The sequence below is a fragment of the Ammospiza nelsoni genome, chromosome 22 (assembly GCF_027579445.1).
Source record: "Ammospiza nelsoni isolate bAmmNel1 chromosome 22, bAmmNel1.pri, whole genome shotgun sequence".
Classification (NCBI taxonomy): domain Eukaryota; kingdom Metazoa; phylum Chordata; class Aves; order Passeriformes; family Passerellidae; genus Ammospiza; species Ammospiza nelsoni.
In genome coordinates, this window is record NC_080654.1 from 4,753,274 (window position 1) to 4,771,153 (window position 17,880).

A 17,880-nucleotide genomic window follows, 5' to 3' on the forward strand; every position below is an offset into this window, starting at 1 on the left:
AGGTGACACACTGTAGTTTAAACCTCCTTCATTAACTTACTGGGAGGAAGGTGAGTTCTCAGGTAAGAAAAGCAGCACAATGGGCACAATTTATCCTTATCAAATTCCCTCCTTTGAAAGAGCTGAGGTGAGAATGTGGAACTGCAGTGGTCACAAGATGATGGATCACAGCCATTCCTCTCTTAAGAGCACCTTCTGTACAAACTGCTAAATCCAGACAGCTCATAAATACCAACAACTCAACTACCTCAAATCATGCTCTTGGATGCTGCCATGTTCTACTGCTTTTATTATCATAAAGGGCAAAAATAAAACAATACTAGAAACATCAAAAGGCCTTGAAAGTGCTGAAGGAGACACACAAACATTTTACTCTCAGACATGTTACAGCTACATGAATACTTCCCAAGTGCCATTGTTCAAATAAAAATATATTCATACAAATTATAAAAAAAATACAATTTATATACACACACCATGGAATTAGCTTACATAATTTCATAACAAAAAAACAGTGCAAAACAAAAACCAAATGGAAAGGTAAGTTGATACCATTGGAATGGTTCACAGTAATTAATAATTCAAAACTGCATAATTAACACTGCACAGGAAACCACAAGGCAAGGAGGAAGGCCCCAGACTAACCCCCTAACCTTGCCATCAGAACTAACCCAGTTCTGGGTTATTTTTCCCTTAGTGTTGCTCTGTTAAAATGTTCCTGGCACCTATGTTAGAATAAGTTCCTCAGTAAATCACTTAGCAACTAGAGCCAGGGTAGAAGCAGTGAGTGTTGTAAGAAAGGATTTAAGTAACTGAAGTGTGAGAAGACTGATTCAACACAAACCCCTTGGCATCAGTCCTCATCAGAAGGGAAATACTGCATCTCCAAATGTCAGGTGAACTTGTCATTCCTTTTCTGCAGGCTACAGAACAGTAATTGTACTGTATTGCACACTGAAATTTCCCTTTAAAGCAGCTGACAGGGGTCACCCACCATCCTCACTGAAAATGTCTTTACTGAAAGAATGAAAGGGTGTTTTTCAGCTGAAACATTTGAATAAGATGCCCAGGCAGAGCAGACAGTGCTGCCAACAGGTTGAAGGCAAAGTGCCTTGTCATGGGGAAGCATCTGGTGCCCAGAAAAACCGTGGTAAGATTCTCCAGCCTGATTTGTCTGGATTGCCCAACTCTTGCCTCAGCAGCAATGACAAATTCATCCTGCAGCAAAACACCCTGCCATTTGTGCACAGAAATAAAACAGGACCAGCTCAAGGCAAATAACCCAAGGAGCCTTCATGTGCAGGAAGAGAAGGAACCTTCCCTTCCACACACACTCAACATTTGTCATGGGGAGACAGGACATTCTTGACAGGTGTTCTAACAGTACAGGATTGCCAATCCCACCTAAGTGATCTGAAATCCCACAAAACCAAGATTCCTGTGATTCCTAATGACCCAGATCCTTTGAATGAAATCAGGTAGCCTAACAAAAGCATATTTCAAACCTACAGCCCAGCTTCAGGGAGTGCAAATGGGTGCTGGAAGTTTGCAGGGACAGCTCAGTGTAGGAGCAGAGCTCAGGGAACACAGGCATTTCAGACAACACCTGCAGATCCTATCCAGACAGAACAAACATCCTCACTCCACTTACAGGGAAAGAACTCACAAATCAAGGGTAGAACCTGATGCCCACTCCTATGCTCCAAGGAAATACAGAAAATCAACAAAGTCTGCCTTCTGTCCCAGTTCCCACCCAGGCAGCTCCTTATGGCAGACAAAGGGTTAACTGCAGAGCTCAGGGGCTGTGTAGAAGCTTTTCTGGAATACATTCCCCATGTATCTTGGCTGAGAGAATGCTCTGTGCTTTATCAAGCCAATCAGCTCTGCAGTCCCTGAGGCACAGCACTGGCTTCCCACTGAGGGTTATCTGCACACAGAACTCAGCAGGGCAGGTGCCTGCTGGAACAATACAGGTGCTGGCCAGGATGGTACCTGCTAAAGCACTCAACTGGCTGCAACTGGCTCCTGAGGGCTGATTTCACCCTTACAGATTGTTGCAAACATTATCCCAAGCATTTATAGAGCACAGACAGCCCCACTTAACACCTGCAGGAGATCCTGCCTTAGTCACCACCATCCCTCCTTATGGCAGCCTGGAACTACAGCAACTCCTCTCATGACACACAGATAATTCAAGCAAGCCCAGAGACCATCAGCTCTATTTCCTTCCACAAAGCAACACTTCCACAAAGCAACACTTCTCCATGCTCTCAGGATGTAGAGTTCCCTGGTCTCTGACTCCAGCTGGAAAGGTGCCCCAGGCTCTCACTGTTTGAGCAGTGCAGGGACAAAGTGCCTACAAACCCCAAGAAATGTCAAAGTGGAGTGCCACCAAGCATCTTAGAAGAGTCTCTTACAGGGAGATAACAGCAACAGCTAACAGGGAAGAGATCTCCTTTCTCTGAGATGTTCACAAATGTATTAAATATTTATAAACCTAGTGTAACCATTTTGAACTTCAAATCTGCTGAGCTGCTCTCAAAAGTCATCTGCTGTCAAAAACATCACAGCAGAAACATTTCCCCATGAAAGAAGGAGAGAAATAAAGAACAAATGAAACCAGAGTGAAAAAATATGGGCAAAGGGGAACACTTGCAAAGACAGGTGCATTTCCAAAACGCTGGATTTTTTAAAATTGCTTTTGCAAGAAACCATCCTCTAGAGCAGCTGCTATCTGATATCTGCAAACTTCAGTATCTCCTCTCAGTGGTGACAGTAACTCCCTTCTCACACAAATAAGGCAACAGTTGCAGGAACAAGGGAGGAAGAAGAAAAGGGAGTCACACAGGAGGAAGGGAAAGACACTGCAGTTCTTTGCTCAGGACACAGTGGAGGGAAATGGTTCTTTTTTCCAGCTCTTCAGAAAACCCCAAAACAAAATGTCAGAACACACAGTGGTGTCAGGACAACATCTGACAGAAGGAGATAACTGGGGGACAGGGGAAGAAAACACCTGGATCAAGAGTTGTCAAACCAAGTGCCTGAGGCCAATCAACAGCTCTGGGCTCAGGCAGCTCCTCTAATTCTCTGGCTAGCAAAATGTTTTCCAGTTCCCCAGGCTTGATATGCACGTGAGAAGCCAAACGGGAGGTCTTGGGCCTTGTGTGGTCCAAGCAGGATGCGAGCATGTGTGCCAGCTTGGAGAGGGAGGAACCACACTGACAGAAGGGCAGGGGCATCAAATGGTCTGATAGTGCTGCCTCAGTCTGGCCTGCAGGAATTCGTGGGTCAGGTTGTGCCGAGTGATTATCCCAACCACCTTGAACAGGAAGGAAAGAAGAAGAAAAGATACAAGTTTGCGTCAGAGATGTGCCACTGAAAGACATCCATAATAAAGTGTGTGAAAAATGCATGTATTTTATGATTGGCTTTTTACAAATATTCAAATGAATATTATATGTGTTGTGTTAGAAAGTTATGCTGTATTAATTCTCTTAAGTAGTGTGTTAAATATAATTTTAGGTTATAAAAAATGTCAAAATAGGAACTATGCTATGTAGGATACTTTTTTTAAAGAAAGGACTTGCAGTGAGACAGCAGCCACAGGACACCTGAATCTTTCAGAGAAAGAGAATTTGTTGCCCCATTATCAGGAGAAACGAACTTCTTCCTGCCTCAAAGGCACTGTCAGGATTCAGCGGAAGAAGTTGACACTGCCCAGACAGAATCCTGTGTTTGAGTGGAATTTATGCATCATGGATGAGGTGTATGAATATGCAACAGGCTGTTGCTTTTAAGGGTTAATCCTCTGTTAGTGTGGGTCCTTTTTTGGGCTTATTTTGCCCAGAAAGAGGTACCCAGACTGTCTGTAACTCTTTGTATTTATTGTCTCATATTGTCCTAATTCAATTTGTCCAAATTATTATTATTCTAATTGTATTACTATTTTTTATAACCATTTTATTACTATTAAACTTCAAAAATTTTAACAACAAATGATTGGCATTTTTCACAAGTGGTCATTCTTTTCAACACCCCAAAAAGAGGAAACCTGAGAGCAGTTCTTGACCAAAGCTGAGTTAGAGCAGATTCAAGTTGAAATTCACAGAAATCACATTCCTCCCTCTACCAGCACTTACTCTTCAGGCAAGAATGCTGATTTAACTGTACCCAAACAAACAACTTACAACCAAAAAACAACACTCAAACAAACATCTTGACCCCTGCTGTGGTGTCTGGCACCAGTAGGACCCTGTGCCTAGGAAGGGAAATCCTTTCCATGTCAGACAGCATAAGGATGTAAAATCCTCTGGGAAGTAAAAACTGCAATTGGAAATAACAAAGCTGTCTTTCAGGGCTTCATTCAAGACATTTCTGGTATTCCACATGGCATGACTTCAGATAGCTCCTGTCAGGTACATTCAAGGAAGCTCTAAAGACCAAAACAGAGAATTGGTCAAGACTAGCTAAGGCACACTGGCAGGTGACAAGAGGGACCCTCTCCCAGCCTGCTGTGGATAAAGTCAAAACACACATTTCAGCTGGTGAAACATCTGATTTTACACATGGAAAGAGTTTAGAACTAGGCTGCTCTTGTACTAAAATGGAATAAGTTAACATCTCCTTTGCAACTCACAGGCCCTGCAGAGTAACTGTGGGAACCTTGAGGCACAAAAAGCAGTGCTGCCTCACACAGACCAGGTCAGCTTAGGGGAAACAGCTTCTCACAGTGGTTATAGGAGGTTGCTGACATCTACTGACTGTTTCTGAGCACTGTAGATGGCAAAGGGACAGTGAGTCAAGCACACACAATTTGAGCACTCCTTTGCTTTGCTGCTCCTGTGAGCAGAAACAGAATACAACTCCCTTCCTACAGAAAAACCTCTTGCACCAACATAAAAGGAATTTTTGCTCTTAAATAAAGCTGTGAAAGGCAAATTAGTGGCCTCTGATGAGCTCAGGGCCTTTCAACAGACAGAAAAATGGGACAGCTTCTACAGGCTGCACACCTGAGACAGGAGATTCACGTCCTGCTCCTTGCAGGTAAAGGAGAAACAGGTTAGGACAGAAAAGATGCCAACAAAATCACAGTAATCAAGCATTCAGGGCCCTAAAAAAAATCCTATTCTGATCTCTTTAAAGCATTTCTGTTTGATGTTAAAAGAGATCTTTATTGTCCCAGAGATGGAAAATATTACACAAACACTGTGGGTTCCTTGCTCAGCTAGGCCAAGCCAAGGACTCACCTCTCCAACTGCATTCACAACTGGTAAATGCCTGAGTCCCATTGTCCTGAACAGGTTGAAGACTTGTGACACATGAGTATTTGGAGAGACAGTAAAGGGTGATGGGTTCATGTATGGGGTGACATCCTAAGAAAGAAAAGCAATCATGTTATTTACAAGAGGCATTTTCAATGTCTCTGGGAATCACTAACATGCAGCTCCTACAAATCCTCCATGGCACTGATGCCTGGACAGAGTATTTGACTGTGGTCATCTTCTATTTCTGCACAAATATGACATTTGGTTTGTTGAGAAATTAAACTGGACAGGCACCAATGGATGCTGGTACCTCATAGCAGGGGGTTTCCACATGCAGAGAAGGCTGAGTGCTTGAGGAGCACAGGATGTTAGTCACTGCACCAAAGAATATATTAAAACATGTCCTCAATGTTTTTTAAAGGCTTTGGACAGTTGTAAATATATCTGAGGAGGGATTGTCACACTGCAGTGCTTATCTTACCACTATCATACGAGGGTTCAGCAATGTGAGGTCCAGATCATGGATATCTGGGTAGTGGGGATAATCCTCCAACATCTCTGCGTGGGACAGACGAGGCTGACTTGCACTCTGCAATCAAAATAAACCCCACTGAGCCCAGGTGTCACCATTCCAGATTACACAGGGGCTGCAAGCACAGCAAACCATGCCTCCTAATTGCTCCCCCAGATCTCCTTCTCCTCCCACACCCACATTCTGCAGAGGTGCTGTTACCCAAACCTATGCAGGCCTTCAGCTGAGAGAGAACAGCTACCCAACCTCTGACAAATCTATACCTGACACTGGAGGACAGCAGGAAACCAGTCTTGTGGGAGCTGGGCCTGATCTCAGTGACACAGCTGACATTTTTCTGCTAGGACCTCAACACACAGCAGTGAAACACGAAGTATATACTGCTGGATGCTCTATTTGCATTTAATATCTGCCCTCTGTTCTCCAGTTCTGCATATCTTTATGCCTTATATTCATATCATATATTCTCCACAGCTTTATGCAACAAACAGGTCTGTTGGATGAATTTTTTTTTAACAGTGGCTATCCTTTCCCTGGGGATATTTTCAACTTCCTTTAAGAGCTGCAAGGGAGAATTCACATTACCCGTCTGCAACTTTAAAAACACACATGCATTCCTTAAAGTGTAAAAGTAGATATATTCTTTTTGGCAGCCCATGAAGATTGTTCCCAACCTCCTGAGAAGGCAGGGATGTGTCTGCTGCCATTTCTGAAGAGGAGGACTCACCGACTGGCTCTCAGAGTAGCAAACCCCCCTGTCAAGGAGGGTGACCAGCTGTGAGCGCAGGATCAAGCCATGGAAGGTCAGGGGTCTGAAGCGTTCCTCCATGGTCCACTCCTCACTGGGAGACTGGTCAGGGTACAGATTGGGGTAAGGAGTGTATCTGTGATGGATTTAACACCATGTGTTACAAGGTTCACATAGCCCAGCTCCCTAAAGAGCAGCTGTTTCAGCTCTTTGCAACCTTCCCCTGAATATTTCAGGGACTCTTGTTAGGGACAAGCAACACTTCAGAAAAAAAAAAATAGAGGGGAGAGAGGTCAAGAGCCATTATGTGGGACAGTCTCCTAACTCAATTTCACATGACTTGCTATTAAAGCAATTTTCAGTTCCAAATTACTCAGATTCTAATAAAAGCTGAAGCATCTGGCAAAATATTTGGGTCAGGATGCCATTCATGAAAGTCACAATCTCTCATGTAGAAAATTATTCACTAGACTGGGCTTCTACTTGGGAGTAACAGCAACATAAGCCTGGTGACTCAGCCCAGTTACCAGAAAGGTGGGATCAGTATCACAGCACCAGGTCATTAGCTGGGATAAGGGAGCTCTCCAGAGCTATCACATTTTTGCAGATAAGAGGACATTGATTTCTACAGAAATCTTCCCAGATACTTTATCCTCAAGCAAATATGTCTGTGTAAGTGTTTGAAGTAAATTTAAGAAGCTGGACATAACCCACTTGCTTGGGACTTGGTCACAGGTGTGAGACATAGTACTGGTTCCTGAGACCTGACAAATCACCTCTAAAACACGGATACTGTTTCCACTGACATATGAAACATTCTTTACAACACACCTCAACATATGGAAAAACCATACTTCTGTACATTTGTGCCCACCAGGACCTCACCTTCTCTCCAGCATCTGTTGCAGCAGATCCTCTTTTTCAGGAGGCTCCTCTGTTGCTATGTGCTCATCGCACATGTTACGCAGCTCACTCGAAGGGTACGACTTCATGGACTGGCTCCGCTTGCGCTGCTCTCCAGCCCGGGTGAGGATGCTGGATTTCTGCATACAACAAACAGTTTTCAGACACTCACTAAGCAAGCCAACAGTTATCCAAGAGTGACTATGAACTACTAATCATTGCTTTGTGCCACTACATAACATGTTCATTCACTGCTGCTGCAGGACTTACAAGAATAGCCAACAGGACTGCGCAATTTGGTAACAAATTCAAATGTTTCCATGTCTGTGCTACACAGATTACTTCTTCCTCTTAACTTTTGCCTCTAGGAATGCAGACCACTCTTTTGTCTCTACCATAACCCAGACAATAGAATGAAATGGAGCTCTTAAAAATTTCCTATTGCAGTAGGTGCTTATCTCTGACCCAAATTCTGCCCCAAACCTTAAATAGCTAAAGCAAGGCCATTCTGAACGCAAAACAAAGCTCTCTACTCTTCAACCTATCAAACAAGCAAGCTTTTACCTTGAATTTGATGTTGTTACTGATCAGCTGATTTCCCTTCATGAACTCCCTCTCATTGCCCCTGTTCTCTGTCACCACAGGGAAGGCATGGTGGACAGTGGTGCGCAGGATGCTGACAAGGGACTGGATCCGGGTGTGGGGGTACACGTATGTCAGGTTGGGCTCCATGATGTCACTGGCTTGTAGCCTGAAGAAACAGAAATCCAAGACTGCTGCATGAATCACATCAGTGACAGAAGGCTGGTGATGAACAAACCAGTCCTTAAACAAGGTCCTGAAGGAGTCTGCTGCAGTTAAACTCTGCTGGCTCCTTTTACCTGTGTGCTCACCTTCAATGTGGTATCGGCAGTGATGGTACACCTGATTTTTTAATTATTCTTTTTATAACATAACATTGTATCAATGAAAGGAAAGGTAGAATGTTCTAACTTACAAATAAAGTTTCTAAACACTACTGGGAAGACACAACAGGTGGGAAGAGGATGACGTTCCACAAGAAGTCCAATGGAATGTTTTCACAAAGCATTTGCTGAACTTCCCAAACCCACCCTGCAGATTTCCTTCCTTCCTTCCATCCATCCATCCATCCATCCATCCATCCATCCATCCATCCATCCATCCATCCATCCATCCATCCCCTCAGAAAGGGCTTCAGCATCTCTTTCCTGCTGCAGGCCTGGTGCACAACTCCTTTCACAGCAGCTCCTCAGAGCAACCAAGTTGGTTGAAGATGAAACATCAGCCCCCTGCATTAACGCATTTCTGAGCAAGAATCCCCACCACAAACTCTTAACCCACAGCCTGGCCAAGAGGAGCAGCCTTACTTATCCATTTCCATCCCGGTTTCCCACTCCAGAAGAGGCACTCCTCTCAAGTTCACATGGATGTCATAGATGCCTTTGTTGAAAAAGTCTCCTGTCCACTTGGCTACCTGCATAGCAAACACGAGGTCTACTGAGTCGCTGTTCCAAGTGCAACTTATGACAGCCCTGAAAGTAAAAAAGATTCACAGCCAAGCATTCTGCAAAAAGCCAGAACTGCTGGTCCTGCACTCACCATGAGGGTGATCATTATGGGGAGCCCATAGGTGATCTCATTGGTGGACTCAATGAGGATGACAGTCAGGCTGATGGTCATGCGCACCACTCCTCCCAGGAATGCTGCTGCCCCAATCAGTGCAAAGGTTCCTGAGTAGATGTGATCCAGACCAATGTAACTAGAGCAAAGCACAGAGCCCTCAGATTAGAAAGACCTGCCTGAGAGCTCATGGTGCACCTGCAGCATGTCCCTCACACGCACACTTGATGCACCTTTTGAGGAGGTTGGCGACCAGGCGTCCGAAGGCAGCCCCACAAAGCAGTGATGGTACAAACAGACCACTGGGCACAGAGATCCCATATGTCCAGCAGGAGAGTAAGAAATAGAGAAGGAAGAACAGGGATAGGGTGACTGGGCTGAAAGTACCTGCAACACAAGAAGAATCATGACACACGTGCAGACAATGAGTAAGTGAAAAGAGAGGAAAAACAGGTTTTTCTTCCCATCAAAGAGACTTTCACCAGTTTTACTAGCAGTCCTCCAGAGCCATGAAGGCCTGAAGATGCTGATAGCCTTGTGGTGCTGCTCCAGCTAAGATGAAGCTCTGAAGCTTAAGTGTGGGATGAGGCAGTCTTGTAACTACTTACCATCCTGGTGGAAGAGCTGCAGGATAGCTGACTCCTGAGGGTTGAAGAAGAGCGTGGCCATGTCATTGTAGGTTTCATTTGGGCAAAAAAAAGTTTTGATGCTTGAATTGACATCCTCTGATATATCCTAATGCAGAACACAAAAGACACAAAGAGTTAAAATTCACTGTCTCCTGCATTAGCCTTTGGGGAGAATGGAAATAACACTTCTGTTACTGTTAGCCATGCTTTGGGAAGTTCAAACCAAACATCAATAGCAGAAATGGGGCCTACAACATCAATGTGCTCCTTGACTCAGAGCCTGAGTTGTTTGTACAAAAGCACAGTGTAGGTTTCATTATTACCCACAGCTCCTGCAACCCTCCATGGGCTCTCACTGCAGCTCTATTATGTACTGCATGCTGTCAAAAGCTCACTGCATGCCTGTGCTTCTCTGCAGGGTGAACAACATGACAGGGAATATAATATTCACATAAGAACCCCTCACCTGCAGGCTCAGGCTGTCATTGCCGCCGTGCCTGCTGGAAGATATCTGCCGGCATTCCCCCAGAACCATGGAGGCCACAAAGACCATGACAGTGGTGGTCAATGACACAAGCAAGCTCTCCAAGACTCTGAAAGACACAACAGAGACCATGCACTGAAGCCACACTCAGCACTGTAACCTAGTCCCAGTTCTGCAGATGATTTGATAAAGCTGCAAGAAGCAACAGTCACCACAGCTTAGCATCAGAACAAGGGACACTGCAAATCAAGTTGAATTTTGACTTGGTTCCCAGGGATTGCCTTAGCTCCCCTTTTTAACTGGTTGCCCCAAAAAGAAGCCCAGAGAACACAGCAGTCACACATGAAAAGCCCCAGGGTTCAGTAATGAGGCTGTTCATATGGAAACAATGTTCTGTACATCCTTACAGGGTAAAAGCATAGATAGGACTGGGCAGGATGATGCACAGTCTCTCAATCTCTTTTCTAACTGCTGAAATACACTTGTTTTCCTCTTTAAACCTGGGCTTTGTGTTGAGGAGCTGTCCAGAGCAAACCAACAGCTACTTTCAGAATAACACAGAAGTTCCCTCTCTAAACAACACACATATTGTGAATTTAATTAATCAATATGATTTTAAAGAGTGAGATCAGCTATTTCATCCACATCAATTTTGACAAGGACACAAAAAAATCCTGCATGGAGACAAAGCTCTGGTTTGTTCAGCCTTTATGACAAAGAGCTTCCTCCACTGCCCTTATAAGAAGGATTGCAATTCTCTCTGTACCACCAAAGTCATCAAAAATTACAGGGACTGTAACATTTGCTTTCTGGTGTTCACTTCTAAGTTCTATGGAGGATTCATTTAGTGATTTTTAAAACAACCAGGCTGAGATTTGCTCCAATCCTACTCAAAGGGTCTTCTAGACTGATGCTTTTGCTCTGGGAGCAGAGATGCCTGCACAAACTGGAGAGGGCACACATACCTGACCAGCTTTGGCTTGGGGTGCACATTGCGCATGCGGTACTTGGCAAGCCTCTTGTTCAGGCAGTTAAAGGTGGCTCCAAGAAGGCCTCCCACAATCCCCATCAGAATGAAGAAGCCCAGGTCCACAGCTGTCCAGAGGTGGCATTTCTTATCAGACTCAGAGCACTGTGCAGAAAAGTGTACAAAAAAAGGATTACAGTAGTTGCTGGAATTTCCCACCAACATTTCTGTCTCCACACCTAAAGACTTTGAGTAGCTAAAATCAAAGGGTGACAATTATCAATGTATTGCAGCTAAACATAAAGGGCCTTGAAATACAAGCATGTGTCAAAAAAAAACCTCCAAACTAACAGACAGAAGCACAGGGCTAAGAAGAGACTGGAGAGTGGGGAAATAAGAGTAAATCTTACCTTAAACTCCCCAAAGTTCAGCAGCCCAGGGAGCTGGAAAGACCCCCAGCTTCCAAACTGAATCCCAGAGCGGAAAAAATTCAAGGTGAAAGTGGCAGCCATGGAACAGAAAAGCTGTGGAACAAAAAAAAAAAAGGGGAAGGGGGAAGCAAAGGTTCCCAAAATTAAGATTGGTACAGTCAGCTCTTCCTTGAGACCTCTACTTGGGCAAAGGAACTGACTGTGGAGGGATCAGACTGCAGAGAGCCCAGGCACAAAAGCCCACTCTGCCAGGTACACTAAAGCTGCTGCCTAGAGCTGTCCCACAGTTCCAGATAACACCAGGCTCATCTCTGCCCTTGATCTGTAGTAGTTCTGGACTAATGATAGATCAGGCAACCTTCCTCCTGCAAAGACAGTTCAGGAAGAGGCAGGATAATCAGAATGTCCTCATGGATAAGCCCTACCAAGGGGAGCCCTCTTCTCAAGGCACACAGAAAGAGTCACAATCACCACTCACCACTTTCCATGTAAGTCCCTGGTTCCAGAAGGAGGAACCTTCCTCCAAACTAAAAAGAGTGCCTCCAATTGGTGCTCCAAAGGCAGCTGCAACCCCTGCAGCTGCTCCAGCAGATACAAAATCCCTTTTATCCCTGAAATGAAGAGAAAAACAACCTCAGTTTAGCAAATTAGAGCTCTGGAGATGCTTAGGTTCTGCAAAATAAGGGATCATCCCCATTTATGGAATATCCCAGAGATTCAGGATGAGAGTTGGGACAAAAGCTGGCCATGGCAGACACCACCATTTGCTCATTAAGCTGCAGCATTGTGCTCTTTCTGTAGAGCACAAACACAGAGCAGAATTCTGCTACTACACAACTGCCCAGTATGTGAGGAACCATCCCAAACCATGGACTCCAGCATCACTTGAAACAATTACAGAAACAAAAGGGCAAGAATTTGTTCACATTCAGAGAAGTAGCCTTCTCTGTAGTATATGCTAATCATAAGGGGTGAGCCTTCAACCACCCACATTAAAGGTTTGAGATGGGTAGAGATCTGCTGAGCAGCACAAGAGAACATCTATGAACAGGAAGACCAGAGCAGCTTGGAAGAGTGACACCCTGGTGTTGTCTTGCTGCAGAATGAAACTGCAGGACTCTAGAAAGAAACTGATAAAACAACTGAGTGGTTCACCCCAGCCCACCACCCTTCTCCCAAGGAAGTCAGCTCACTCATCCTCCTGTCCCCTCCTCCACATCCTGGGTACAGTACCTGTCACTGCAGAAATAGGGAAAGTTAAATTGGATCTTCCTCAAAGAGATGCTCTGGAACTACAAACAAAGTAAAGATTTAGAAACACAGGAGATGGGAACTTACTCTTACAAAACAGTGGCGTGACCAGGAGCGTGGCTCAGGCCAGCACTAACCTGTGGCAAGCCTGCACCCACAACAGCACCACTGTGAATCATGGGCCCCTCCTTCCCGACAAAAAGACCTGGAAAAACAGAGTTTATTGAGGGAATGCACTTTCCCCACTGCCACCCTCCCTTGCTGACAAAGTCAGAAGAGATCAGCTCAGCACTCCCATGCCATGGCACATCTCTCTGTGCCAAGCCTGGAGCTCCTCACAGGGAGGTGCTGACCTCCTGCTCACTCAACAACCCCAAATGCAAAGACTTGCACAAATTCTGCACTCTAAGTGGGTGAAATAACTGAAAAACAACTGTACAAGGACTCTGAACTCTCCAGGTTTTTCTGCTCTTCTGCCCTCAGGCTGCTCCTGGAACATTCTCAGGTCTCTTTTCTTGGATTCTGCCCCAAAGAGTCACATGTCATTAGCCCACTCAGAAAATCACCTGTTTCCCCTCATAGTCCTGATCCTTCTGTTTATTCTCTACTCTCTAAATGCACTCAGGACTCATGACTCTGCTCCAAATCACCAGAATGATTTTACTGGAAAGGCAGGGCCTTCTGTGCCCTATAGAAGCAGAGAAAACATTTTTTTCCCCTTCAGTGACTCCTTCACCCAACAAGCACAGCACAGCAGAGCCCTCCTTACCTCCTGCCACGCTGAAGAGCACTCCTGTAGCTTTGCACAGCACGGTCCGCAGGCGCACAACCCCGGGAACCTTCACTCCATTGAGGTAGCACTTAATTTCAGGAATTCCTGACCCAGCTGCTACAGGCTGCAGAAAAGAAACACTGGCACTATGGTGCACTGATTTCGTACCTGGCCAACTTTTATCAGCGAGCAAGGGACCAAGAGACCCTGCTTAGCTAAATGAAATAGAACTGTGAAGGTAATTTGATGCTTTGGGGCAGAAAATGTTTCTAGCAAGGATATTTCATATCAAGGACATGTGTGAGAGGAAAGGAAGGTTGTGTAAGGAGCAGCAATGGACCAAAGGCTTACTTGGATCAGGACCAGAAGACTGGCAAGGAAAACAAAGGTCAGGTTGAACCCCAGCAGCTCCAACAAGGACAGGGCAAGGCAGCCTTTCTCAGTGCACTCCTCCACCGCTGCAGGGATGGTCAAGGAAAACAACATTCCCCACACCAACACACAACCACTTGGTAATACCTGAGCCTCCCACTGGCCTCAAAAACCAAGCCTGCGCTTCCTAATCCAGCCTAATCCTGTCAGGAAGCCAGGCTTCGTTTTCAAAGCTCAGCACTGAATTAGGAAGAAGGGAAACTACTCATTCTTTCAGTCTCTGCTTATGTACCCGACACTGGAAACGCTTCTTGGTTTCAAGGGCTGAATTACATAAGCAAGTTGAAAACTTGCCTAATTATGAACAACATGCCCAATGGCAAAATTGTGAAAGTTCAGCTGTTCTGAGCAAAACATGGGAACAGAAAGGAAAAGGTCACTTGAGTCTAGCAAGGTCCAAGGCAAAAGATACAGCTTTGTACCACCTGAAACTTGAGCTGGGTAAAGAGTCTCACGAAGAAATCTACAAAGAGGCCCACCTGGGAAAAAGAAGACAGAATCTCCATCAGTAATTTCTACATACAAATTAAGACCACCCTCTAGTTAGTCCTACCAGAAATATGTACACAGGGGAGAAGAGAAAATGAAGAAGACAAAGGCATAATTTAGAGTAAAGCAGCTTTGAAAACTCAGATTTCTTCCCTCTCTCTCACTGGGACAGAGCCATCCTAGCATTATTCCTGAAGAGATTCACTTCTGCACCTGATTATTTCCCATTAAAGTACTAATCTGGCACCATTTTTAACACCCTCAACATACTTAAGGCTACAGAAGAAAACTGGTATTTAATTGAGGTATACAGTCAGCTGAGCTGATTTTCACATTTCAGCCATTAACTGTCATCCTTTTTTACTAAGTTGTTTGCTTTGGAAAAGTTTTCCTGCATGCAGAATTAAAGGATTTGCCAGACTACTTTACAAAGAAAACCCAGCAAGTTGTGAAAGAAAAAAAAGGCTTCCTGAAAAACAGCCAATAACAACATGCTATAGTTCCCAGAAGACAATTCCATCTACTAAATTCTAGTCACCATGAAAGAGAATGGTTCCTCTTAATTTTACTCCTTAGCCATTGGCTTCTAAATGATTCCTGCTTAGTCTCCTGAATTTTCCTCATTTCCCAAACAGCATGATACTTACCAGTCCTGTACAGACTCCAATAGCAAAAACCAGCACCCACTTCACTGCTTCATATCTCTGGGCTTTCTGTTTGGAAAGAGGATTAAAAAAAAAAAAGTAAAATAAAAGCAACACAGAAACAGGGATTTTCTGGAAGGTGGGTTTAGGCTCCACAGCTCAACAGCCAGAGGGATAAACGAACAGAAGATTGTGTTGTGACAACAGCAAATTGAAAATAAGGAACTGAAAGACTCAACATCTTGCTCACTTTAAAACTGAGGATCACAAGAGATGCTGGGAGCTATAATCTCCTTTTTTTTTTTTTTTTTTTTTTTCTGCAATAGAGAAACCAGGAGAACATGTAGAATTTCAGTCATAAATAAGGAAAAAACCCATCAAATTTCCTGCTGATCTGGGTTGGAAGGGACTTTAAAGCTCATCTCATTCCACCCCCCTGCCATGGACAGGCACACCTTCTCCTTCCAGGCTGGTCAATGCCACATACAAAAAGCTTTTGAACACTTCCAATCCACAGTTGCTCTGGACAATTTCCACAGTTTTAGCTTATAAAAGAACAAGGTCCTACCTTGTTGTCCATGCTTTCCAAAATTTCCAAGTACGGGTCATTGATACAGCGATCATAATCCAAGCTCTGAAATGCAAAAAGGTCAATTCAGGAGAATCAGCTGCAACAGGTTGTGAAAAAAAATTATGTCTAGAAGACCTTATTAAATACTACAGAAGTCATTGCTACCCCCACAGTAGATTCTGCAAACAACAGGAGGAGAAAATACTCCTGGAAACAATTTAAATATTTAGATCAGTCAGACCCTGAAAATCACAAAGAGAAAGAACAATTTCACTGCTCAAGCTGAGAGAGACAGTGAAACAAACAGAAGTACAACTGATTTATACATCTTTATATTGGAGAAGTCACATTGTACAATTTTTGACTTCTTTATGTGTCTCCACTTTGACAGTGCAGGGGATAACACTGGATCTTTATATTCACCCTCTCACTGGAACAAGAACACTAGCTAGGAACTCCTGTGCAGATGAACCATATAAATTCTTCAGTTTATCACAGCAAGAAGTTTCACACTCACATTCACAAAGCTCCACTAGTTCTATGCACATCTTCACCTTTTCAGGCCAAGCTGTAACAGGCTGGGCTGGTGACACCCATACTGACAGCAGCTGTTCTAAATACTTCAGGGCCACCAGACAGTGATGCAAAAAGCAAAAGCCTCCTGTAAGCAGCAGAATCTGATGTATGGGAAGATCTGCTGTGAGCCAGCATGACAACACAGACAGCAGAAAGGCAACTGTGACTATGTATCTACAGATACTTTCTATAGTCACCAGAAAACAAGGCCACCAGAGCCTATAAATCTCACACTGAAGACGTGGGAAAATGCACCCGGCTCTGAAAATGAGTTTTCTCAGCAAGAGTCTGACTTGAGAGCAAATATTCAACCTACTCACAGAGCTTTATCCCAGAAACATACAAAGATGAGGAACAGATCTTTGCAAGCACAGCAATTCTCAGTATTTCTGCTGATGCCAATGCAACCAAATGATCCATACTGAGCATCTACCCCATTACAAACTCAAACAGATCAAAACCTGTCTGCAGCTCTTATCACATTAATATCAGATTAGTAAATTCCCCACCTCATAGTCTTTGCGTGGAAGGATCTCATCCTCCTCTTCACGAGTTTCTCCTAGGATCGTCTGCAAAACAAATGCAGGAAATGAAAATCATGAAGGGAACGAATGCACCCACAGCTGTTCATGAACACTGGTAGCAAAGCCAAACTGCAGAATCCCTATACCATTGCTGCTTATAAATTGAGAGTGTGGATTACCAAACCACCACTTACATTGTGGTAACGCTAAAGGGTCTTACCTTACAGCTTGTCCCTCAGCCAAACACACATTATTTCTATACAGGAGCTCCCGGGAGTAAAGTTCTAACCCACATCCCGTTTCATTCACAGCAACGGGGTACAGGGGAGCACAGGGCAACAATTTTGCAGAGAGCACTCTGCAGTGCCAGAGACAGAGAGAGCGCTGCCAGGACCACTCCCCGTTAGGGCTGCGAGGGGCAGCGGCTCCAGGCGCTGGGACGCGAGGCCCAGACAAAGAATGCGGGGTCGGGTAGGGAAGCGGACAGCGCGGGGCTCCGGCACAGGCGGGGAAGCACCAGGCCCGGCAGCAGAACGGGCGGGAATGGGCTGTGGCACCGGGACGAGAATCGGATCAGAGACTGGCCCAGGAGCAGCACCCTGAGCTGGCGACACCGGGCCCTGAGGCGTGGGGCCCGCACTCCAGCACCGCTCCCCGCCTGCCCGCCCACCCCCAGGCGCTGCCCAAGCCGGGCGGGGCCGGGCCGAGACCGGGGGTGATGGGGCTCCGCCAGCACGCACGGGTCCGGGGGGGGAATCGGGGAGCAGCTGGGGCAGGGCAGGGCGGGACGGCGGCCGTACCAGCTCCTCGGGGGTGCGGCTCTCCCGCTCGCCGCAGCAGCAGCAGCACAGCCCGGCCCCGCACCCGCACCGCGCCATCTTCCGCCGCCGACCGCGCCCCGCCCGCCCCGCGCGTCACCCGGCGCGCCGGCCCCGCCCGCTCAGCATGGCCGCTCCCCTCAGCCCCGATCGGCCTCGCCTGCGCACGGCCGCGCCCCGTCCCTTGCCGACAGCGTTCCCTCC

The 17,880-nt window shown here is 45.5% G+C and overlaps 1 protein-coding gene across 1 annotated transcript; it reads right to left on the bottom strand.

Annotated features, from left to right (window-relative positions):
* Positions 1–269: 269 nt before the first annotated feature.
* Positions 270–17,754, bottom strand: CLCN6 (chloride voltage-gated channel 6). The gene is made up of 23 exons (XM_059487388.1): positions 17,659–17,754; positions 16,844–16,903; positions 15,756–15,821; positions 15,191–15,256; positions 14,467–14,533; positions 13,974–14,080; positions 13,620–13,746; positions 12,988–13,055; positions 12,833–12,891; positions 12,078–12,210; positions 11,579–11,692; positions 11,167–11,333; positions 10,184–10,310; positions 9,697–9,823; positions 9,322–9,475; positions 9,068–9,227; positions 8,836–8,942; positions 8,012–8,198; positions 7,430–7,587; positions 6,524–6,680; positions 5,746–5,853; positions 5,247–5,372; positions 270–3,319 (listed from the first exon to the last, which is right to left on the bottom strand). Exons 1-23 carry the CDS (start codon positions 17,734–17,736, stop codon positions 3,239–3,241), a joined length of 2,604 nt encoding a protein of 867 aa, XP_059343371.1. The 5' UTR covers positions 17,737–17,754; the 3' UTR covers positions 270–3,238.
* Between the last annotated feature and the right edge of the window lie 126 nt (positions 17,755–17,880).

Bases quoted from the DNA above. Each gene is read 5' to 3' on its own strand.
- CLCN6 (XM_059487388.1), bottom strand. From the start codon at position 17,736: ATGGCGCGGTGCGGGTGCGGGGCCGGGCTGTGCTGCTGCTGCTGCGGC. The intron at 15,822-16,843 runs GTGGGGAATTTA...TTTGCATTTCAG, and splicing joins TTCCACGCAAAGACTATGAG to AGCTTGGATTATGATCGCTG. The intron at 13,747-13,973 runs GTAAGCCTTTGG...TCTTTTCTGCAG, and splicing joins GTCTTCTGGTCCTGATCCAA to CCTGTAGCAGCTGGGTCAGG.